The sequence below is a fragment of the Onychomys torridus genome, chromosome 22 (assembly GCF_903995425.1).
Source record: "Onychomys torridus chromosome 22, mOncTor1.1, whole genome shotgun sequence".
In the NCBI taxonomy this organism is placed as follows: domain Eukaryota; kingdom Metazoa; phylum Chordata; class Mammalia; order Rodentia; family Cricetidae; genus Onychomys; species Onychomys torridus.
The window spans coordinates 1299793-1325570 of NC_050464.1; the positions used below are offsets into that span (position 1 = coordinate 1299793).

A 25778-nucleotide genomic window follows, 5' to 3' on the forward strand; every position below is an offset into this window, starting at 1 on the left:
ATGTCATATTCTGATGATACAGTAAAATAATAATATTTTAGATATTGAAGTACTGTTGGATAGGACTATTGAAAAGCTTGGCATCACGTATGTGGTTTGTATTACAGGTGCGCTTGATATGCTCTCCTGCAAAGTGGGGAAGGATTTCTGTGGCTACGCTCAGAAGGCTTTTGTAGAAGAGGTGTCGTATCGTGTGTTTACAAATCAGTAATGTGTACGATCATATTACACACACAAGCAAGTGATTAAGCTAGTTTTGTAGCTTTTTGTTTACACATAAGGTAGACATGTAAAATGTCCATAAAACACAGAATGCACCTTGCCTTCTCTGTGGAAACTTACTCATACATTCTTCCAACTCACCACAGCTTCCACTGCGGTGTTTCATACACAGTGTATCTTCAACGAGGTCTTGTTGATTTATTTAGAGATTTTTAAAGTGATTTTCAATTATGTATAGGTGTGTAAATGTCTACATATGGGCATGTGCATGTGAGGGCGGGTGCTCTTGGGGACCAGAGGAATTGGCTCCCCGGAGCTGGGGTTGGACAGTTGTGAGCTGCCTGACGGCACTGGGAACTGAGCCTGGGTCCTCTGCAAGAGCAGCAAATGCCCTTAATCCCTGAGCCGTCTCTCCAGCTCTTGTAGATTCGTTTAACTCTGTAAATTGAAATTTTATAATTTTGCTGTTGGGGATCTAGCTGTGGCCATGTCTACTCTAAACGCATGCTCTGTGACTCAGCTATACCCCTCGTCACTGTCATTTTTAAAGGTCACATCTATGTAGGAAGAAGAGCTAGAAAAATTGTTCAAACTCTGAGCAGTAAAACAGTCATCATTTGACCACGGTGATGGCAGAACCACTGACTGACTATACCTGGAGCTGATGGGTCTCCCCTAGTGAACACCCATCTGTAAACTCAGGAGCAGTGTGAGTTATCAGGGGGCAAGGCTTGATATTCAGGAACAGAACCAAGCTGGCAAGCACTCACGTGGTTTCTTGTTGGGTCCCTGTTCCTTCCTGCAGATCCTTTAATTCCCTTCCATCAACTCTCGCCAGCCACCTTCCCACTTCCTCAGCTTCTTCCACTCTCAACTACATGGAGTTTTGCTTGACAAGACTTTTCCCTCTACCTTGCCAACCATCTTCCCCATCAAAGGCGGTTTAAAACTCTCGAAGTACCATGAACCCTCTCCCCTTGCCGAATGAAAACCTGACAGTTATTTTCCCATCCGACCTTGCCCTGGGATGAAATGGTTTGGGGCTCCCGAGTCGGAAGGCAGTCTGAATCATTAAGCCTGTATTTACAGGAGAGGGAATGGAAGGCTGCCTAACTCCTCCACGGCACCCTCAGCTCCATCCCGGACTGCTGTGAGTCTGTCTCCTAGAATGATCCATACTAAGTAGTGCTCTCAGAGGAGACTGAATGCTGGTTTGTCACGGGGACACATTGCCCTGAAATGCTACCACTGGTGAACACACACTTAAAAACTGAGCCTCTCCATTCTGCAACATTCACTCGGAGGACTGAGCATATTCATCCCAGCATAGATACAAAGTTTCCAATCCAGGATTTACTAAGGGTAATAGTTGCGTCTCTGCCCTGCTTCCTCTCAGAACAGCTACTCAAGGGCGGTTATTTGATAGCTGTGACCAGAGCACCCTGTGGTAGTCAGACACTGTCATGGCTAGGCCCTAGCAGACCAAGTTACTACAGCTTCTAGAAGCTTCCTCGTATAAAGGTTCTGGATACCTAGCTCCACAAGATGGCATATGAACGGCACAAACGCAGGCTTCCAGTCCTTTCCCAGGAGTGAGTTCTGCAAGGCCACCAGGCTCCAGAAAACACACGGCTGTCCCTAGAGAGGAAAGCGCAAAGAATGTGCCTGACTGGAGCACCGAACCATGTTACCCACGGACACATTGACAAAACCACCTCAAGCTTGTTTTATAAGATGCTGTTTTCAGGATCCTTCCTGATGCCGTGTGTGTGTGTGTGTGTGTGTGTGTGTGTGTGTGTGTGTGTGTGTGTGTAGAGCTAAGGCTGATGTTGAATGTCATCCTTGTTCTCAATCAACCTTACATATTGAGCTGGGGTCTCTCAATGAACCTGGGGTTCATCATTTCATCTCGTGTGTCCAGCCAGATTGCTCCAAGCATTGCCGCACTCTGTCTCCTGCACACTGAGGTCACGTGGGTTTTTTGTGTGGCTTCTGGGGATCTGAACTCAAGTTTCATGTTCGTACCACAGCACTCTGTCTTTCTGAGTTGTCTACCCAGGCCACAGTCATTCATATGTTAAGATAAAACACAGGCTGGACCCATGGAAGATACAAACCCTTTTTTTTTTTTTTTTTAAAGATTTATTTATTTATTTATTTATTATGTATATAGTGTTCTGTCTGCACATATCCCTGCAGGCCAGAAGAGGGCACTAGATCTCATTACAGGTGGTTGTGAGCCACCATGTGGTTGCTGGGAATTGAACTCAGGACCTCTGGAAGAGGAAGCAGTGCTCTTAACCTCTGAGCCATCTCTCCAGCCCCGGAAGATACAAACTCTGCGAGCTCCGCCTCCGACAGAGGCTTGAATATGCTCTCTTCCCTCTCTCCCACCATCACTGTGTTCTAGCCCTTGTCATCAATTTCCCAGGCCATCCTGGCCTTGATTCTCCTCCACTCTATTCTTTTTTTTTTTTCTTTTATTTTTCTTTTTGAAGCTGAGGACTGAACCCAGGGCCTTGCACTTGCTAGGCAAGCGCTCTACCACTGAGCTAAATCCCCAATGGCCCCCCCCCCATTCCGATCAGTGACTGCAGGGTAGCTATCAATGCTCCTGTTACCAGACCAGAATAGCTCTCCCTCAGGGGCTCCCTGGACCAGCGTCTGGTCATACTCTCTCTTCTGCCCTCTCCTGGGCTCTGCAGTCTTCTTCAGGTTCAAACACCAGAATTTTTGTTCTCTCTATAACATCCCCATATCTCTTCTTTCATCAAAACTGCCTGCTTGTGAAGCCCACAGAAGGTAGGTGCTGGGCCCGCCCACTCCTTGAGGACGACACGCGTGTTTAATGAAGGAAGAAATGCTCATTCAGGCACGTCCAACTTGCATAGATGCTTAGGACACATGCACCTTAATTACTGATAAAAATCTTTGGGTTCAGAATTTATTTAGTTTCGAGGTAGGCAATCAGTTTCTCCAAGTACACAGAACAGACAACATCCTCCACATGGAGAAGAGACTTTGAACAGTCAGTAACAAATTAGATTAGTTCAGAGAAAGCTCTCTCCAAGCCTGGTTTTCTTCCAATTTGGCCAAAGTGGTTGAAAGATTTGAAAGTAAATTAAATCCATGGATTATAAATGACATGTAGGAAAAGTTAATATTTTTACAGAGAACAGTCCTTGATGATGCCAACTCACTGGAAAACCAACAAAAAGACTATCTTAGAAATGGTCTTTCGGTTGGGGATTTAGCTCAGTGGTAGAGCGCTTGCCTAGCAAGCAAGGCCCTGGGTTTGGTCCTCAGCTCAAAAAAAGAAATGGTCTTTCAAGTTGGCTGATCCTGACACGCGTAAAAGAGTCACTCAAGTTCACTCTGAGCTTCACAGACATGGCATCTCCAGGATTCCAGGAGCGTAACGATGAAGTTCAGCTTGGTGAATCCATGCACAGAAATCAGGCGAGGTGCTTGAGTTTAGAGGCTGACTTAATGCTTAGAGTATGAGACACTAAGAAGGACCCCAGAGGTCAGGCAGTGGTGTCATCCACCAACGACAAACACACTAAGTTTCAGCACAAAGCTCTAATTCCCATTCACAGGATTATTTTCCTTTAGCAAGAACCAATGCAGGTGGAAATGTACTAGGGAATTGAAAAATGGTGGTTGAGTCTCAGTGCCGGTAGACTTGGGCAAAGGTGGCTTCAGCTGGGCATGGCAGGACACACCTGCAGTACTGGTGAGGGTCAAGGAGTTTGAGTCCACCTTGGGCTATGTGGTATGGGCCTGTCTCAAAACCACAACAACAGCAAAGCCTCCAAACAAATGGGCAAAAAGCCACACCTCAACAACGGCACTGTCTTGGAATTTAGAAGAGAGAGATTCTGTTTTAGACCTCTTCAGATGGCTAAGTTTCTGAAAGTCTAGGACATCTCACCACCAAAACATCCGCTATGGAAGGGTGAGTTTCAGACTCTATATTTTCTTGCTAACAGGCCATGAACTCATTGGGAGGTTAGTATTAATCCCTGGGAATAAGTATTGATTCAGTAGCTGAAGTAACAGCTACCATTCAGCAGTTACAACGGGGTACACCGAACACTTCATGAACATTAACTCACTTAATGATTATGGCTAGTTTTATAGCTATAACTTTATAATCATATCATACATTTACAATTATACATAGACATATATCACATATTTACAGATATATAACATGCTCATTATTTAGACTTTAATATTATATTAATGTTTGTTTTTTTTGGTTTTGTTTTTTTTTTTTTTTTTGAGACAGGGTTTCTCTGTGCAGCTTTGGAGCCTTTCCTGGAACTCACTCTGTAGCTCAGGCTGGCCTTGATCTGCTTGCCTCTGTTCCCCAAGTGCTGGGATTTAAAGGTATGTGCCACTACTGCCCGGCTATATTAAGTTTTGTAAAAGATTTATTTTTATTTTATGTATATGAATATTTGCCTGTACATATGTATGTGCACAATGTGCAAGCAGTGCCAACAGAGTCCAGAAGAGGGCGCTGATACCTGGAACTACAGTTACAGATGGTTGTGAGCCACCATATGAGGGCTGGGACTCGAACCCTGGTCCTCTGAAAGAACAGCCTGTACTCTTAATTGATGATCCATCTCCCCAGCCCCTTATATTAACTTTTACCAGAAACAGAACTTTCTCAGTGTCACGTGTGGCTAGGGCAAAGCACATATTTCTAAGTGTTCCAAATCATGTAACAGAATTCTTCTTTAGCTAGAAAATTAATCAAATAAGCCTAGTAAATACTGCCCACACTTTATATTACAATAAAAATTAATGGATGTAGCTGGGAGTAAAGGGTTTGCCTAGCATGGACAAAACCCTGGGTTTGATTGAAAAGAATTGTGGAACAGCCAAAAGATCATTAAAACTAGAAAGAATGACAGAAAAAAAAGGTAAAGGGAAATATACAAGATTCAGAAACAGAAGTTGGGCCTCGGGACACAGTTTAGGCGAGTAGATTGAGAGATCTGCAGGCACAAGGCCCTGAGTTGGTCCCCAGTGCTGAAAGGAAGAAGGACCAGGGCCAGTTTCCCTGTATGTTAGACCTCTCCTCACACCAGAGCACCATGCACAGCCCCACTTGTATACCGGGCTGGTCTTGCTCTCGTCACGTGACCCCAGTTGCATCATTTTTCTCTGCAGCAGGGCTTGATGAAGAGCATGATGCATCTCTTTTCAGCAAGGAAGAAGAAAAGCATATCCCCAAACGAATGACACTCATGGCCGACTCCTCAAGACTTCAGCTCCTTGACATGGGCGGGGGTGGGGGGTGGGGTGGGGGGTGGGGGGGTGGGGGGTGGGGATGTGGGGGGGGTGCCAGGACGATGACAACAGACACTCGGCCGCAAGGTCGGCCCCCTCGGCAGATCTAGACATGGGCAGATCTTTAGGCATCAATTTGAGGCTGTCCATAAAAACGTTCTTATCTTAAGAACCTCATGTGGGTCCATGGCAGAAATGCCAGGAAATCAGGAAGCTGACTAGATCAACTGTGTGGTTGCTGCTTGAGGTAAACACCGTCCAATCACAGACTCGAATGGGAAGAGCCAACCAGGGAACAGCATCAGCAGTTTATCAATCTTGGGCCTGGGGGAACATTTTCATTCTCCTGGCCCAAGGGGTGACAGTCTCTTAGTTATCTTCTGAAGCAAAAGCCTTGTCTGGCAGGACAATGATGAGTGAGCTCAGGGGGCCAGATTGATGGCTGTTATTCTGTGTCTGAGGGACATTTGATTATTGTTTATTATGTCCTTCATCATTAGAGGACACACACTTCATAAACTATCCCATCTTCTGCCTGAGCTCATTTACTATTCAATTAGATAATTATATCTAACTTTTTACTTTAATTACTCTGTCTGTCTATATCTATCATCTATCTATCTATCTATCTATCTATCTATCTATCTATCTATCTATCTTGTCTTTTTTTTTCCAGAGCTGAGAATTGAACCCAGGGCCTTGCACTTGCTAGGCAAGTGCTCTACCACTGAGCTAAATCCCCAACCCTCTATCTATCTATCTATCTATCTATCTATCTATCTATCTATCTAACTATCTATCTATCTATCATCTATTTATTATTTATTTGCATGCCCATGTTCACATGTGCATTTCATGGCTCATGTATGGAGTTCCCAGGACAACTCGCAGGAATTAGTTTTTTCTTTCCACAGTAGGTCCTTGGGATGGAACTTAGGTTGTCTGGCAGGATGGCTCCATGGTTTGACCCATGAAGCCATCTTGTCATGATTTTTCTTGTGGGTGTGAAGAACATCTTATCAAAGAAAACAAGCCAGACACAGGAACATAAATATCATACTCCCTCTCATCTCTGCAATTAACATACATTAACATCCATCATAGATGGGTGTTATGCCATATCATGGATGATACGGCATGACATGCTATGACTTGATAGGAAGCAGAGAGAGGTCTACTTGGGAAGGGAGAGGGGACCATTGGGAGAGGACAGGGAAGGGCAAGGGGGTGGTTCTAGTTCCTCTTCTTTGTTTTGACAAAACACCAACCAAAACCAACTTGGGGAAGGAAGGGGTTTTTTCAGCTTGTACTTCCAAGTTAGACTCCATGGCTGAGGGAACTCGAGGCAGGAACCTGGAAGTGGGAACTGAAGCAGAGACCATGGAGGATGCTGTTTGCTGGCTCACTCTCCATCACTTGCTCAACCTCCTTACACAGCCCAGGACCACCCAGCTGGCACCGCTCACACTCGGCAGGGCCCTCCTACATCAATCATCAACCAAGAAAATGCCCACAAGCCAATCTGACGGGGGCACTTCTTCAGCTGAGTGTCTCTTAGGTATGTCTAGGATTGTGCAAAGCTGACAAAAACTGACCAGTACAGGGGATGAATATGGTCCAAGCACATGATCAAAAATGTTTTTATTAAACCCATTATGCTGCACAATCAATGCACTCTAATTAAAAGTAAGAAATAAAGGGACAAGTTTTTACTCTCAACCTGATGCGTGGTGTGATTGCACACATGGATGCATGTTCACACTGAGAACAGCCCCAGGGCCACCAAAAACACCATGAGGAAAGTAAACCCAACCCCTGGGTGTGTGGTTGCTAAAGACTCGGAAATCTCGTTAGAAAAGCAGCAGGTTAATTTTAGAGGTGCTAAAATGGAAAGGATACTCTGGGTAAGACCATGTTCACATCCAATTTCTAGGCTTCATTTTTAGAGGAGATTCATTAAAAATCTGATTATCAGAAAGTACAGTTTGAAAAGTAAACTTACTACAACACATACACACACACACACCAAACACCATACACCATATACACACACACACCAAACACCATACACCACACACACACACACACACACACACACACACCCCTACATATACACACACATATTCACACCACACATACACATATAACACACACACACAACACACACCTACATATACACACATATTTACACACCACATACACCAAACACACACACACACACACACACACACACACACACACCACATACCGCAACACACACACACAGACACACACACACCACAGAGTAATTGGCATCCTAATAGAGGCTCACACTCATAACCAGTCAACTGCCTCCAACTGAGGTTCATAGGTCATCAAAACAACTTTCTCTCAATTTTAGTCATTGTAGCAAAGGTGCTGGTGTTAACAAATCAGTGTTTCACACCTCCAACAGTCAACTGCAACCTTTATGTCTATTCAGCATGGTTTATGAAATTGAGTGGTGACCATATGCTAGGCAAGAAGCCATTAGCTACATGGCTATGTCTTTCAAAGGCTCTAGAATGCCAGCAATTTTCATAATCCTCTTATTTCAAGTTGTATGGAAGAAAGAAAAGCGCATCTTCAGACCAAGAAGCCAAGACTGCTGCCATCTCACACAGATCCAACCCTGTTCAGACTTCCTGAGTTCAACACAGTCACTGTATTGTTTACGTGCGCATGCGGTGTGTGTGTGTGTGTGTGTGTGTGTGTGTGTGTGTGTGTGTGTATACAACAGAATCTGGTAGGCTGTGCAGGGTGACAGTTTTTCTTTTATTCAGGTTACAGAAAAGCAAGTCAGGCTAGGAAGCTGTGTGGTTCTGAGATTCCATCCCCTTTAAGTTCAATATCCCCCACTACACCTCTTTCAGCCCAGCACTTACAGAGTAGCAGAAATAGCTGATAAATACAATGTTTACACAAGCATCAGTTTTCAGTGGGAGTATTAAAACCACTTCATATTCATAAGCAAGAAACAAAGAGACAGGTTTGTTCTGTTTTCAGAAGGAAGTAAGAGGGAACAGCCAAGGTCTCACACACACCACACACACACACATCACACACACACACACACCATATACATATGCACACCATACACATACCTCACACACACCACACACATATCACACTACACACATACCACACATATACCACACCCTTACTACATTTACACACATACCTCACACATATCACACATATAACATACATACACACAAATACACACACACACACACACACACACACATACACACACACACACGTGAAATAAAATCCAAGAATTTACTCAGAAGTGGAAGCATTTGATTGATTTGCCTCTTAACTAGCACACCATTTTATTGATGAACAAGTCCCACCTACATAAATACAAGTTTCAGATGGAATTTTACTAAAGTGTCTCCCTAGTTAATCTTAATACCCTACCCCTTCTCCGGCTGCCCAAATACATATTTACTTATTTACAAAACTAAGCTTGAAGACGTCAGGCTAGTGTATCTGATGTCTGGGCACGAAGTGTCGGATGGGGATTCGATTATACATTTCCACAGTCTTGCTCTCGTGGCATTGGCCGAGAAACTCTGGGCTTTCAAAGCTGTGCTCAACTGCTGTGCACTCTGTCATTAAGAATGGTAGAAACGGTCCAAGTTGTATATCAAATTAAGGTTGATAAGCAGCACTCTCTGAGTGCCTTCCTAAAAAAGATTTCAACTCCCTTAAATTGACATGACAACAAACTCTTAACAGTGGCATGAAAAGCATTCGCCCAAACGGTATATGGCTTTGGCTTAAACTTCCATCTGCGGCTTATCAAATGACTGCACAGTAGAAAGGAATTAAGCCAAATCAGACTCATTACAGAGTCGATGCGCTGGTAGAATATAAACTTTCTCTGCTTAGCATCTGGAGTTTTGGGTGACTAACATTTTAAATGCTTGTGCTTGTGTGTTCAATGAAAGAGAGTGACTGGAAGATTATAGGTAAGTGGAGGGAATCGTGAAAGTTAACTTATAGAAATATGTAATTTATTCTGTCTCTTGGTGGCTTGCGCGTGCACACACATACACCTCTTTAATCCCCAAAACACACAAAAGAGGAATGGAGACACTCTGAAATGAAGCAGAGCTGCCTTTGAATTTATCTCGGGGGCAAACATTTTCCCAAGTGCGGCAGCTGGCTGTGTGCACCCTGTGATCCCAGCTGCTCAGGAGAGTCCGGTGGAAGGGACTCAAGGACTGAAAGTACAACATCAGCCTGGTGACAGCGAGCTTCAGCCACCCTGTCTCAAGATGCCACCACCCACGCAGACCAAGAAACAGGAGGATCGCCATTAGTTTGAGGCCAGCACAGTCTGGGTAGTGAGTTTTGAGCCAGTCAGTGAGGGCTACATAGTAAGATGCTGCCAAAACAGAGGAAGGAAGGGGTGGTGGTGATGGGAGGGGGGGGGTAAAACCAGAAACAAACATGACAAAGGTGACTTCTTTTCCCAGTGTTCTAGTGTAAGGAACGCCTATCTGGAATATTTCTGCATCTAATAAAATCTCGGCAAATGTTCCTTTGGGGGTCTATTGCAAAGAACGTCTATTTCTTCTCCTTTAGCCATCCTGCTAGGAGAAATATTTCAAAATGTTCTTACAAAAAACCAGTCCTGTAAACACCAGGCTTCCTTCCAAATGTCCTCTGAGGTGGAGGATATGAAATACACAAAGCATTAACAGACCTATCAAACACATCCTCCAAAATGATGTTCTTCCAAGGCCTGCACTGCACACTGTCTCTGGATCATGGGACATTTCTCCCCAGTTCTGAAAGTCAAGGGGACTTTGGTGTGAATATATCTAAATCCAGGTGTGGTGCATCTGTGATGTTGCCAGGATGGTGCAAGTTTTGTGCACACTTGATGATCAATAAAGAAGTACTGAATAGTGTTTGTCCTGCATGTCTCACACTATGAAATAGCAAGACACATCCATGTAATACCCAAGAAGAACTCATGCTCGAATAGAAAGTTTTGTGGTACAAGCCAGTAATGTAGGAAAAGATATTCCTATAGATATTCCAATATAAAAGACCAGAAAAGGTCACTTCCATTTCTCTTCTAAGCCTGATGCCCCCTCTGGCTGCCTCAGGTACTGCATACATAGGATATATATACATACACGCAGGCAAACACACACACACACACACACACACACACACACACACACACACACACACTAAAAATAAGTAATTCTGAGATGGAGGGAGACACTCTCCTATTCATATAGCCTACCACTCCAGGATAAAGTAACATGCTCTAAATAAATAAATAAATAAATAAATAAATAAATAAATAGATAGATTTAAGTTGTTGGATGGGATCTATAAAGTAAGAGAGAGCAGTAAGAGAAGATGAGGTTAGCCTGAGTACTGTCTTGCTCCACCAGTGCCATCCACATTTCCAGGAAGTGGCTGTTTGCTATTTTGTACTGGGGTAGAATGCTCAGATTGGGTAGACACGTCATAGCAACACAAGGTGGAAAATCATACAAGTTCCAGAGTTCAGAAAAGAAAGCTAATAAATCCAGAAAATCTTAACACATTTATTGAAAGTCAGATTTACATCTGAACTACCTTTTTGCTTTTGTTTTTCGAGACATGGTTTCTCTGTGTAGCCCTGGCTGTCCTGGGATTCACTCTGTAGACCAGGCTGGCCTCAAATTCACAGAGATCTGCCTGCCTCTGCCTCCAGAGTGCTGGGACTAAAGGCGTGTGCCACCAGGGCCTGGCTCCTCTGAACTATTTAAATGACAGATACCAACTTACATTGCATTTAAAGAAATTATTAATCCAATTATTTTTATGTGTATGGGTGTTTTGCCTACATAGATGCCTATGTATCACTTGCACACCTGGAGCCCATGGAAGCCAGAAGAGAATGTTAGATCCCCTGTAACTGGAGTTATAGATGGTTGTGAGTCACCAAATGGTGCTGGGAATGGAGCCCTGGTCCTCTGAAAGAACGCTCAGTTCCTTTAACTGCTGAACCACCTCTCCAGCCCTACACCACATTTTGAAAGCCTTAGTCAAAGGTAAGTACTTAACTAGGAACATTATTTATTCACATAAATCTGACCTGAAATGTTATAAAATATATCTTCATGCCGCCATATGAATATCTCCTCAGAAAGAAACTGCACTTAGGAAGGATTAAATGCCATCAACTTCATCCAGTCACTGGGAAGAGGCTGGGCTGGTTTGGTAGTAACCAAGTCATCCAAACAGGTGAGGTCCCTGTGTATGCTGACCAGACAGACCACTGAACGGTACACAAACAGAAAGCTTTGCACCCACGAGGGCTGTACAAAGGGACACGAACAGGCCAGGGGATGGCCCCCGACCAAGCCCCAGCTCATAGCTCAGTCCATCTCATGCCGAATATTACAGAAGGCTGAAGAATGTAGATGTCACTAACCCAATGACCAGGATGCTTGTAACCTTCCATTCCTTCACCTGTACCCCAAAGCAAATGAATGAGTCACAGATGTTCAAACGGCTTGAGACAGAAGTCTTTTAGAGGCTATTTCCTGTCACTTGAAGCGTCCCAACCCTGACGACTTCCTCAAATATTCTGGACTGATTCCCAACTTGTAAAATTATTCAGGTCATGTCTCTTTACTGCCTCCCACTGTTTGCCTTTCAGACCAGAATTACAATCACCGCCCCCTTTTAAGATTTATTTAATTTGTATGAGTATTTTTCTTGAATGTATATCTGTGCATTATGTGGGCCCAGTGCCCTGGAGGCCAGAAGAAAATGAGGACATTCTTCCTCATGTCAATACTACTGTCAATTGGGAGTCTGCCACTGGCTTCTAAAAAGAAATACAGTCCCCCTCGGAAAAACCTCAGGAATGGGGACAAATGACCATTCTAAAAGAAGCTAAAGCCTACATACATTTTTATTTAATTCATTTAATTTAACTGGAGCTCTCTTTTTATCTATCTATCTATCTATCTATCTATCTATCTATCTATCTACCTATCTACCTACCTACCTACCTACCTATCTATCTACAAACATGTCAGTATCAATGCTGGAGCTCAAATCCAGGGGCTCACTAATGCCAGGTAAGTACTACACTACTAAGCTACAGTCCCAGCTGCAGAGCCTGCTAAGTATTTGCATACACTTTTCAGAGTAGGAACAAATCAACATAAAAGAAGGAATCTGGTCTGGTGGTGGCACACACCTTTAATCTCAACACTCAGGAGACAGAGGCAGGCAGATCTCTGAGTTCCAGGCCAGCCTGGTCTACAGAGTGAGTTTTTGGACAGTGAAGTCTACACAGAGAAACCCTGCCTTGAAAAACCCAAAATAAATAGATAAGGAAATAAAGTAATCTTATTACATGTGTGCACATGTTTGGTGCAAAGATGGGGTGGGGGGTAGACCACTCTGTAGTATTTGAAAAACAAATGGAGAACACTTGCAGAATTTAGTTTAGGGTTTTCAAAGAGGCCTATCCTAAAGAGAAGTTCTTCTATGGTGTGTGTGTGTGTGTGTGTGTGTGTGTGTGTGTGTGTGTGTGTGTGTTTGTAAGAGAGTGATTGTACACACTTAAGCACACAAAGAGGGAGGGAGCGAGGGTGTGCCAGAGGCTAAGAACTGGCAGAGGTATTAGCCAATAAAAATTTAAATACCTATAAAACACCAGGTTCCCAACTGTGCTCTTGCTTCTATGTTCCTTTTGGCAAGTATAAAAACAATGTAGGGAGCTGGAGAGATGGCTCATCGGTTAAGAGTGTCAGCAGCTCTTCCAGAGGACCTGGGTTCAATTCCCAGCACCCACATGGTGGTTCCACAGTCTTCCTGAACTCCAGTCCCAGGGGATTCAACACCCTCTTCTGGCTTCCACAGGCACCAGACACACACATATATGCAGGCAAAACACTCATACAAAAACAAAAATATTCTAAAAAACAAACTAATAAATAAAACAATGCCATCAGTGTTTCGGTGTCGGGGAAAGGGTGGATGGCCCCTAATCAAGTTTTAATTTCTTTCCCACCCATTTGTAAAATGTGGATAATATTTAGTCCATAGCACTGTGGGAAAGAACAGAGAAGCAATCATCTGGGCCCTTTTGCCAAAGGTAGTCTCAGATGACAGTGTTCTTACATCATTATTAACTTTCACTCTCCAAAGTGTCCCAGTTTGGGATGAATAATTATGTGACTGCCCTATATATAAGCCATTGAGTGTAGTGTTCCACACAGAACAGCAGTGCCTGTTATACTGGGCCTGCTTGGGCAGGGTCCGCCTTGATTTTAATGAATCGTGCATTCCAATTCAAAACAAACGGCAATAACCAGTGAATAAACTGAGTGTTTGGGCACCTGTTTATGAAGTGAGGATGTGACCTCTTCAAGGTATGGCCGAGGGGAAGGTTTTTATTGCAAGTGTGAGGGAAAATGCTCTGCCCGATGGAAGGGTCCAGAGCAGAGAGACAAAGTAGTAGACTGAACATGGTCGGCAGACTGGACCAGGCCAAGAGAAGTGGGGGGCGGGGGGCAGGAGTGGACAAGAAAGGAGAGATAGGGCCAAGAGACTGTATAGCTGAACAAGCAGGGTTATAAGGGGCGTAGGGAAGCCTACGAGCTGGAGAAATTTAGGGTAGAGGCTGGTTTAGAAGAGCCAGGATGCCAGCATGAACTCTGTAATAGGTACCTCTGATACCAAGGGAGCCAGGATGCCAGCATGGACTCTGCAACAGGAACCTGTGATACCAAGGGAGCTTGGAGACCAGGAAGTGCTTTGGTGTGCTAACAGGCACCACAGATAACCATCTGTCCCAAGTTTCCTTCGGGCTTCCAACTACCACCTCCAATTTGTCTCAACAACAAACCCAGCAATAGACTTCTTTCTGCCTGGAAGACATGGATGCTGGTGTGAGGTATTGTTTCTCATGAAGCTATAAATTGCTTCAGCAGAAGTGACCTAGTGGCCTCTGAGGGGATGCCATCAACACACAGCTGTGAGCTACAGAGATGCAGCAGCCTCTCCCCCGCTGAATGCAGACAATAATGCTTGGTCACTCCTCCACTACAAGGACCAAACAGTGGGGTGTAGCTCAGTGGTAGAGCACATGCTCAGCTTGCATGAAACCCTGAATTCCAACCCAGCACCAGCACCAGTACACACACACCCCCAATGTGTCTGTATTTCAATTTTACTTATTGATAGGTTCAGGCAACTCTATTAATATTAATTTTCCACATCTTTAAGCCGATTTTATAAAAGATCTTTCTCATGGTGCCCTGGAGGCTCACCTGCCATATGCCTATGCATCATCAGTATGTATGTATGGCTTCACAGCCAGTTCATAGTTGCCTGGGATTTCCACCTGACAACCAGCATCATCAAGCCCCATTTCTGTGCTGAATGGATTTCTCTCTCTCTCTCTCTCTCTCTCTCTCTCTCTCTCTCTCTCTCTCTCTCTCTCTCTCTCTCCATTCTTTCTTTTAGAATGGGTCTCACACAGATGAAGATAACCTTGAACTCTGCCTCTGAAGTGATGGGATCATGAGCGTGAGTCACCACACTTACCAAGTGAATTAACTCCCTACAACTTAGAAGAACCCTGACGTTGGTGCTGCCCTATGTGCAAGTTTCCTTAGAAAAACATTAGCCAACACTAGCAAACACCAATCTCTATGCAAAGAGGTCATTCAGTTCTTCCAGAGTAGTTCACTGTGTGGGGGAAGCCTAAGGACCTGAAAGAGTTAATGAACATAAAGCTGTAGTCCTCAGTGGGTAGCAGGACTGGCTAAGTACCACAGGGAGGGTGTGTACTCTGGAAAGAGCCAGGTGATTCTGAATGTCCTTCACTCATCTCATTGGGCCAGTGTTCCCTGGAAACCGTGGACTGGTTAGCAGCACAAGGGAACCATTTAGACTTTTCAGACGACGCTGAAGCCCACACACTCACTCTCTCTGTGTAAACTCTCCTGCCCTGCGACGCAGCATGAAGCGAACCATTTCAAACTTCTTCTGGAGCTGTCCTAAAGGCCGAAGCAACTTCCTACCAGCGAGACGCTCCAAGCCCACTCCACATGGCTAGAGGGCATACAGTTAAGGAAAGCAGGAGCATTTGGTAGTCGTTGAGACAGAGAAAGGGGTAAAGTTTGAAAGTAAATCCTAACTGTCATCTCTCTGTAGTGTTTCCTTGCCCAGGGGTGAAGTAAGTGTTGAGTATTCATCAAATAATCCACTGAGGATGCCAAGGCAAAGGGAAGGGAACTATCTAAGCCGCGTTTTAAGTAGGTTCAGAACGCAGATGAGCATCAGAATACATTTGTATTATTTTAGCATTTATCAAACACTGACGGTGCGTTAGATGTCATGTCCCCCCTCTCCCTGGTCTGCCCCCCAGTGCTCCGTGTCTGAATACCCCATGCCTATGAGGCATCCATTACTTTGGCTTCCTTCTTGCAGATGAGGAAACAGAGTCAGTGGCTAATCCAAGGCCACACAAGCGCAGGGCTTAGAAGGTTGGCAGCAAGCCCCTCTGGCTCTGTAATTTGTGGTGTGAGCCTGCCAGATTATGGGGTGGAGATGTGAACAGCCGGGGATGTGGGAATAAGTTACTGCACCGCAGAAGACAGAGAGGAAAAGGAGAAGACAGAAGACAGATGATGGGTGCAGAGAGCCCGAAGGGGAGGCCCGGGAAGACACTGCCCAGAGGGACATGGGTGGCAGAGTCTGGTATCAGAAGATGATGAATACTGCCAGTGTGGCTGAGAAGCCCGGGGTGGCTGTGGCCATGGACACCCAGGGGCACAGACACAAGTAGAGGGAACAAGACAGTTGTACAAGCAGGTTAAGAAAAAGCCACCGGTGAGGGCTGAATAAGGACATCAGGACATTCGAAGCTCCGGCTTCATTCAAACCAAAGGGCAACCTGGCAGGGTGGGTGGAGTGTGTCATGCCAAGGAAGAAGAAAGAGTGAAGGCCACAAGGTAGAAACTAATTCACCTCGCCAGGCAGCGACCAGTATGTTTAATTGGCTTCTTAATTCTTCTGATGAGACAAAGGTATACACAAAATGACATTTTGCCCACAATATGCCTTTTCTCTATCAAACGGAAACCTTAACCTGTAAATGTTTATGACGTCATCCTTCCCTCTACTACTGCCCAGGAAAGCAGTCAGCTGTAGCTACAGAGTTTGTTTCATTGCTTTTTAATTGCTGCACTTGTGTAAATAAGCACCACCACATAATTAGGGGGCTGGTCCTCCATTCAGGTATGTGGGCAGGCATCTTTGCCTTGCCAACCTGGGAAGGCAGGCATGCGCAAGCATGCGGTTAGCTGCTGGCCCTGGATGCAGCCTTTCAGCCAAGGCTGCGCTCACAGGCGAAGAAGCCCTGGGGCTTCTGTTTCTCCACTCTGTCTCTTGTACAGGCAAATTCCTCTCTCTCTCTCTCTCTGCTACTGGAAACATGTAAAACTTAGAGATGAGAACTATGCCAGGCTGTATGCAGGTAAATGTTATGACAAGCTCCAGGGGAGAAGGCAGTGAGTGTATTTTCCTTTCCTCTTTTAAGAAAGGGGTATAAACCATCCAGACCCGCCCAACTCCCAAGAACCTTACCAACTTCATTGTCCTGAAATGAAGGAATCAGGACACGAGGTGGGGCCGCCTCTTTCACATACCCCACAGCCTGGCAAGTGTTAAGGAACTCAGCAAATCTTTGCTGAATGAACAGGGAGACATTGAAATCAAGTCACAGATACTCTCCAAGTTGAGATGAACAATAATTCTGAACCATTTCCTGGTGTGGGGATACAGGGAGAAATAAGGAGTTTAAGGAGATGAAGCAATTATCTATTCTGTCTAGAGTCAACTGAAGACAGACAAGAGGGTTTGAAAGAAATCCCATCAGGTGCTGTCACAGTGTCATGTTCCATCTAAAGGCATGACAAAAACTCATAGAAGGAAACAGGCTTTGGAAAACCAAATGGAGTTTAAAATCCACAGATTGATATCAAACTTGTGAGGTGTTTTTGTTTGCTTGCTTTTGTTTTGTTTTGTTTTGGTTTTTCCATCGAGACAAACTGCTCTCTACAGTGTCCAGTCTGTCAAATTCTCTTCACTAATCAAAGGGTAGACAGACAAAGGAAGATTCATCTGTGAGCATGGGGGATACAGAAAACGAACCCAAGTTAAATGATTAATGGCTTTGACAATGCAGCAGTATTGCTCCCAAATGGCCTCCCACTTGTACAGAAATACTCCAGACAAGCCCCTGGTGCACAGTGGGGCTCAGTGACCCAGGGAAAATGGCTTCTGGGGATGTCACTCCGAGATGCACCCCTCAAATATCCTCAAGCAGTATTTCTCTCTTCTCCAAACAGTCCAGCCCAAGTTCCTCTGCCTAGGTTTGTTTACATAAAAACAATTTTTGGCTACAGGTCATCAGAGGAGGAGACATTCATTACCCCTCAAGAGTCCAGGCAGATTAATTAGACTATACCTAATAAAATATGGAAAATAATTTTTAGGAAAAAAAATTAATTTGAAACAGTGAAACATCAGTAAGACCCAGCAGTCTTTTTGTATAAAATAAGACCAAAAGCTGGTGCTGGGGCAGGCTTTGCTTTTAGACTGTGCAGAAACACACAAGGTATTCCAGAGCACCCGGAGGCCTCGTTCTGATTTTGACCCAGACCCAGGAGGTTGTCTTTTTGAAAGAGTGAATTGATAAAAAAAAAAAAAAAAAAAAAAAAAAATTATATAGGTCAGAAATGCAACTTCAGAACCATGTTATTTTTACAGTCTAAAGAACTGTTTGGGTCAGAACTGTACTTGTTTACATTTCAGAGAAGCGTGTTTGGACTAGAACATTTGGGATCTCCAGAAATGCTAAAGGTAAATAGCATTCTGAACATCGTCCACGGGGACCAGGGGCAGATCAAAAGGACCTGCAGATGAGTCTATGCCTGGCAAAGATGAGCCTTAGGTTTTGGACTGTGAAGTAGTTGTCTCTCTTCACACAATACCCTAATAAAACAATTCCAAAGTACTCACTACCCTGCCACACCCCTTCGATTAAACTGCACTTCACAAAATATTTAGATAAAGCCTGAACAAACCAAATAAACACCAGGCAGGCAGTGTAGCCTGGAATGCCGAACCTGCCCTCCCTGGAGTCTGAAGGGCCATTATCTCTGGAAATTTTAAGCAAACAAAATCTACTATAATTCTACTGCAGCCTTCGAAGTTGAGCAAGGCTAGTTCAGACTCTGACGTTTTGATTTCCACAGCAGATGGAAGGAGAGAGAGAGAGAGAGAGAGAGAGAGAGAGAGAGAGAGAGAGAGAGAGAGAGAGAGAGAAAGTTCCTCAGCTCACAAACATATGTGTCCGGTTGAGATCTGATTTCTCCAACCTTAGCAGCACCCAGAAAACAAAACAACAAAAAGCTCATTTTCTATTACTCACCGTTACTCCAGGATTTCAGTAAATATTTGATACTGATTTCAAAGAAGCCGGAATCCTGCTGGCTGGCCATGTCTGCCGCATACAAAGAGGACGGCAAGCTGCTGTTGGAGGTGCAGGTACCGGGCGGGCGTGGAGATGTGCCTGTCACAGGTTAGTGATGCAAGCGAGGGTCAGAAGCAAAGAGGCACACTCCTCATTTAAAGGGCACCGGGAGAGGGATGCTCAGCCTCTCCTCCTCTTCCTCCTCCTCCTCCGGGGGCCAGGGCTGGCTTCTTATTTGCTGGGTGCTGATCTCCCTTGCAAGCCTTCAGAGGCAGAGGCCGCAGCGGCTTTCATTTCAGAGCTGACATGAGCGGCAATGCCTGCGGCCCCGCCTGCCTCCGGCCGCCCACATGCTCAGCCACAGCCAGGTACGATAGCACGATGTCCCCACCTGCACCGGGAGCTGCTGTGCAGGGGCGGCCAGGCCGTCTGGGCCTCCTAGCTGCCCACCCTGCAGCCCCCTGCCGAGGGATGGGCTGAAGCCCCGCCCCCAGCCCCTGCCTTTCCCAACCTGAGCACCCACCCAGCCTCCACCTCCAGCCAGCCCCAGGGACGGAGAAATTTGCCAGCTGCCTGGGGCTGGCTCCTCAGTGCAGAAAGGTTGGCAGGCGGCGGCCCCGGGTGTGCTCGGGCTGCGCTTTCCCCTAGTGTCTGTCTCTGAAGACACTCAACTGCGGCACTCTGCGGTAAGCCAGCTGCACCCTTGCATTTGGATGCAGCAGCGTTTGGGGAGGGGTGTATGTGTGTGTGTGTGTGGGGGATCAGTCAGCCTCGCTTCAGCCGAGAAGCCAGACGTCTGCCTGGCCTTTCCTTCCCTCTCTGTGATGAGCAGACGGGAATCTGCGTTTTGTGCGATGCAGGCTTTTTTTGAGGGGTACCGGAGCTCCAACGCGTGCGCCGGAAGGGAAGGTACACAAGCTTAATCCGCTTGTCTGTGGAACGCCGGGATTCCACCATGGACCGGGTTCTTCATGCAGTCATTTCTAAGAATCACACAGGCCAATACACCTAGTTTCATAAGCAGGAGGAAGCTAGGACGCAAAGGCGTCAGGATCCTGCCTTCTCCTTCATGAATCCTTGCTATCGTATCCCGATTCCAGTCAGCTTTGTTTCACGTTATTATTACGCTCGGTGGGAGGATTAAATAAGAGTAGTGTATTTTAATAATGACTGGTTATGCTCTATCAGGGTGATGCTTGACCGTCATCTAGTAAGGCACTGGGTCCTCCTCTCCCTAGTATATTTATGATTGAGAGTTTCCAATAAAATGACTATGTAATAATTATTTAGGCCCCCACCCCCCCACACAAATGTGCAAACTTCACCCCACAACCCAACACGACCAGACTTCCTAGTTTATTAATTCATTTGAGAAATGAAAGGAAAGATGATAATATAATTTTTATATTTTAGGCAAAAACCTTCCAAAAATCAAACTAAATGGCACTTCTAGAAATGTCCTAGTTTACCAGCAAACCGTGCACTTAACCCACTCTCAAACCCGACCCAGCTGGCAGGGTTTTAGCCTCTGAAGTCAGTCATCAGGCCAAAGTCCTGCTAATTCATATGCATACTTTAGGGATGAGCTCATTTTCTTTTATCAGCTTCAGAGAACGTATAGGCTCTATGTAAAGCAGGATTGGAAGGTTTTCCTTCAAAAATATCCATTAATGACTGGGTTGGCACTTTCCCCATGTTAGGGGATGAACAGGCCACAGGGGAACGGAATGAATGCTACATTGGATCTCTCAAGGTCCCAGTTCCCACCGGGTACCAACTCCCTAGCATTGTAGCCTCAGGGAAATGATTAACTTGACTAACCCTTAGTTCTTCGTCTATATAGTGGGCATAATCAGTGCACCCACCCCTGTGGTTTTCAGAAAGAGTACATGACCTAATGAGAAAAGGTCAACCCAGTATCCTGCACATAGTACACTGTTGCATTTTATTACTTACTGAACTAACTTGTTATTTTATTCATTGCTTTTATTATACTGAACTCTGAGGTAAAACCATTTCTGTGAATTAGAGGGAATGTTTTTGAACACCAATTGTAATTATCGAGGAACAGCAGGTTGGGGTCATTGTAACAAGCAAACACGCTCTTGTATATTGCTGCTCTAAATATTTGTTTGTTTTGAGACAGGGTCTTTATGTCTCCCTGGCTGTCCTGGAACTCACGATGTAGACCAGGCTGGTCTTGAACGTACAGAAGATGCACCTGCCTCTGCCTCTGGAGCTCCGGGATTAAAGGCGAATGCCACCACATCCAGACTTAAATATATACATTTTTAAAATTTTTAATTTGGGACTTGAGAGATGGCTGAGCTGTTCTTCCAGAGGACCCAGGTTCAGTCTCCAGTCCCCACATGGCAGTTCACAACCATCTGTTACTTGGGTTCCAGGGGTGCAATGCCCTCTTCTGGTCCCTACAGGTACTGCATGCAGGGTTTACAGACAAGCATGTCTGCAAAACACACCTTAGTACACATAAAGTAGAAATGAATAAATTGTTTAGAAAAATCCCAATTGACTTTTAAAAAACTTCTCAGTGGTACTATGAACATACTACCTAGTCAAGAATTCCACTCATATGTATTTCAAAGGACACTAATGATAAAAACTTAAAGCTATTTAGAAGAAAGAATTAACAGCATTTAATTTTCCCTGTGAAGAGTGAATGGGCTGTTATTATCAGGCCCCAATTATTTATTTTAGCACCTTTACAGTGGATATATATTGTGCTGGAGAGATGGCTCAGCGGTTAAGAGCATTGACTGCTCTTCCTGAGGACCTAGGGTTCAATTCCCAGCACCCACATGGCAGCTCACGACCGTCTGTAACTCCAATTCCAGGAGACCCGACACCCTCACACAGACATATATGCAGGCAGAACACCAGTGCACATAAAATAAAAATAAACAACTTTTAAAAAAGAGAATATAGATCCTAAGTGAGCAGAAGAGGCCTTTGATCCGCTCAAAGACTGACGAATCAAAGGCAGTGAAACCTGCTACAAGCAGGGACTGAACTGCAACCCTTTGTCACCTTGCTCTTGGGGAAATGGCTTATTAAAACACAAAACAAAAAACTGTGGGCGCCTAGACAAAGATGCTTTGAAGTAAAACAATAAAATCAGAATGTGTCCCTGGCTGGCTTCCTGACTTCAATTGTCATTTCATATGACCTCTGGCTATCTCAGCTCTGAAAGTGAAGGCTCAGTCGGGGGCTTAGAAGTCTCAGAGACTAGACAGTGGACAGCCACTGGGGGCTGAGAGATAAGAGGGACGTGGAGGACAGCCAGCAATGGTATCCAAGATTGGAGGGGGTGGGAGAGTGGGGGTGGTGGGAGAGTGTGGGGGTGGGAGAGTGTGGGGGAGTGGGAGAGTGTGGGGGGTGGGGGTGGGAGAGTGTGGGGGTGGGAGAGTGTGGGGGTGGGAGAGTGTGGGGGGGTGGGGGTGGGAGAGTGTGGGGGGGGGAGAGTGTGGGGGTGGGAGAGTGTGGGGGTGGGCAGAAAGTAGCCTGAGACACAGGCTAGCCATTGACAAGACCACCTACATTCACGGGACATAAATTCTGTGCTAAAAATACACGTTTAAAAATCATATTTAGCTGGGCGATGGTGGTGCATGCCTGTAATCCCAGCACTCGGGAGGCAGAGGCAGGTGGATCTCTGTGAGTTCGAGGCCAGCCTGGGCTACAGAGCTAGTCCAGGACAGGCTCCAAAAGCTACTGAGAAACCCTGTCTCGAGAAACAAAACAAACAAACAAACAAACAAAAAATCATATTTAATCCTCACTTCAAACCTACAAGATGGGGACTATGAGTGGTCCATTTTCTAGATGAGAAAGTTGAGGCTTAAAGAAGCGTCAGGTAAGAGTCACAGAGCTGACCCAACGGATGTCTGTCTGGCTTGTACTATCATTTGTTAAGTTATGAGCATCATTCTCACCACTTTCAGTTATAACGTGAGATAAGAATCACCTTCCCTAGGGAAAGTTCAGGAAGAGATGCCCAGAGCCCCTGATAGCTCACAGCCTAGTCGTCGCCCACGTCCTCGGCTTTCTCCTGGATGAAGAATTGCTCCCCTGGGCTTTGCGGTCCCCTGAAGAGCAGAGAGAAAGATGCCACTCTTTTTCACAGTAATCTGATTTGCTGTACAGGCTGTGTCTCTACGGGGACTCATGACCCAGAGTGGAGGTCAGATGGCTGCAGAGAAGGTCCAGCTGGACTCTGCTCTCCATGTCAAGGGTAGAAAGGGCTTTGCCTACCCTGCTGTAGGATGGCATGGGCTGAGGACTCAGTCATGCAGCACAGTGTATATCTTATGATGAAGACACACAGGTATGGGCAGGTGGAATGCTGAGCGGCACAGAAGGAACCGGTACTCAGTTTTTTTGAGAGAGAAGGGAGTGATCAATATGTCCCCAGTGTCCTCACTGAGTGACGGTGCAGGATGGGGGAAGCAGAGGGTACTTGGACTAAATCTCAGAATGGATGCCTCTTGCAGTTCTCCTGCATTCACCCCTGTTACAGTGGTCTGCTTCTCCCCTCCACAACAGCTGCCCCCCCCCCACCCCCCTACTCACACCCCACACCCCTGCACTCGGTCCTCAGGCAGGAAACAACACGTTAGTGGCTAAGTGGACACACTCTTCTTACCTATTGACAGTTACGCGCTACCTCTAGAGATAGGTGTGTTAACTGGCACAGTGAGGGGCCAGTTAGTCAGCTCTGCTGGAAAAGGTGACTATCACCAAGCCTGGTGACCTGAGTTTGATCCCTTGGACCCATGTGGTGGAAGGAGAGAACCAAGTCTCACAAGTTGTTTTCTGATTTATACACACACACACACACACACACACACACACACACACACACACTAAAATAAATGTAACAAAAGTATAGTGAGTTTGTAGCTTAATTCCTATCTTATTTATGCTTTCCTACCATTTTGGACAATTTCTTGAGGCTAAAATATGTGGCCTTAAAAAAGTAAACCTGGAGAACAAAGCTAGGCCATCTGGATGCTTGCCTACCTCAGAAACCACTACCCAGTGGTTTCCAAGCATCTGGCTGAGTTGACTGGCTTGGGGTGGAGTGTGTTACCTTTCCCTGTGGACAGGTGCAGGTGAGGACCATGAGCGGTCACTGTCACAAAGTTAGGCAGGAGAGATGCTTCAAAAGCAGCCCAAAGAACAAAAGTACAAAAGCCGCCTTATCAGTTTTTGCTCAGCAGGGTCAAATCCAAAGAAGTCTGATGCATGCTATAGTCTCATGCTTATACATCACGCCATCACTGTTCTGAGGGGCCGGCAGCATGGCTCAGTGAGTAAGGATGCTTGCCGCTAAGCCTGGTAACCCGAGATCCAATCCCAGAATCCACAGGGTGGAAGGAAGGAATCAGCTCCTGTACCTAAATTGATGCCTGACCTCCAAACATACCTGTAGGTCATCAAGTAAATGTATTCTTTAAAAAAACATCTGTTCTCAGCAGGGCGGTGGTGGAGCACACCTTTAATCCCAGCACTGGGGAGGCAGAGAGGCAGGCGGATCTCCAGGTTCAAGGCCAGCCTGGTTTGTAGAGTGAGTTTCATAACAGCCAGGGCTACATATACAGAGAAACCCTATCTTGAAAAACAAACAAACAAACAACCACAAATCTATTCTGAGGCCAATTAAGCATTGCCTAGATTGAGTTAAAATAGCATGAGCTGATCTCAGTGATGACAAGGTCAGATTTCATTTCCCAGTTCCCCCCCCACCACCACCATCATTTTGCAGTACTGGGGATCAAACTCAGGGCCTGAGGCGTGTTGGGCACGCGTTCCACAACTGAGTCATCATTTTTTTTTTCTTACCTGGGGGAAGGAAAAAGAAGCCCCACAAAGAGATATAGCCTAAGAACCAAGTGTTGGAATAACTGGTAAACTTTTCTCTGACCCATTTTAAATGCAGCGTTTGCTGATCCATCGAGCTAAGAGACTTTAACTAGGGGAACCTGTGAAAGCATCCATAGGATGCTGCAGGGTCAGCGTCAGGAGTGGGGACCTGCCCCTGAAAACCCCAACTGTCTGGCACAAAGATGCGCAGAACTCTATTTGTGACCATTGAAAACACTGGTTTCATTCCTCCCCACTGGGAATAGTTTTTTTTTTTTTTTTTCCCAGTGAACTGAAATACATTTAACTTTTCTGAATGCAACAGAATTTCATTAAGGCAGAGTTTGTTGTTGAGTAGATTCAGACACAAACAAGGAAAATCATGTTTTCTGAAATGGTTTTCATTTTAAAAATAGCAGCAGAGCCCAGTTTGAAATGCCTCTTTACCCAGCTCCTCTGCGAAGGGCTTTTATAGGGAAACGGGCAGCAGGACACATGAACTAGATGTGGGGCTCGTGCACTGGGAAGTCTCCCTACTCATAAGGCAATAAAGACTCCGAGGAAAAAGACAGCAGAAGGGAGGGAAAGGGTGATCCATCTCATTTCCTGTGAGCACAGGGACCAGCCCTCCATATGCCTATTGCTCCCCAAGGTGACAATTACTGAGCACTTAACAGCCTCAGGCTACATTGTATCACAGGGACTAAGCTGAACCAGAGACACAGCGGCTGGGCACCTCTTGGACTGCCCTAGGAACAGCAATAAAATAAACGGGAACTAGGGTACCAGCTACCTCAGGCTTCCACCCTGGGAAAGGAGAATTGAG

The 25778-nt window shown here is 45.4% G+C and overlaps 1 protein-coding gene across 6 annotated transcripts in view; it reads right to left on the reverse strand.

Annotated features, from left to right (window-relative positions):
- Positions 1-25778, reverse strand: part of Fry (FRY microtubule binding protein) — a 392261-nt gene that overhangs the window by 234898 nt on the left and 131585 nt on the right. For 3 of the 6 annotated variants that reach the window (XM_036171966.1, XM_036171964.1, XM_036171963.1), the window contains exon 1: positions 19028-19866. The exons of 1 other annotated variant lie outside the window; for it this stretch is intronic. In XM_036171966.1, the coding sequence (XP_036027859.1) occupies positions 19028-19097 (70 nt within the window). In that variant the 5' untranslated portion in view covers positions 19098-19866. Of the gene's footprint in view, positions 1-19027; positions 19867-25778 lie in introns of those variants that run through there. 2 more of the 6 variants (XM_036171965.1, XM_036171962.1) reach the window with 1 other exon arrangement.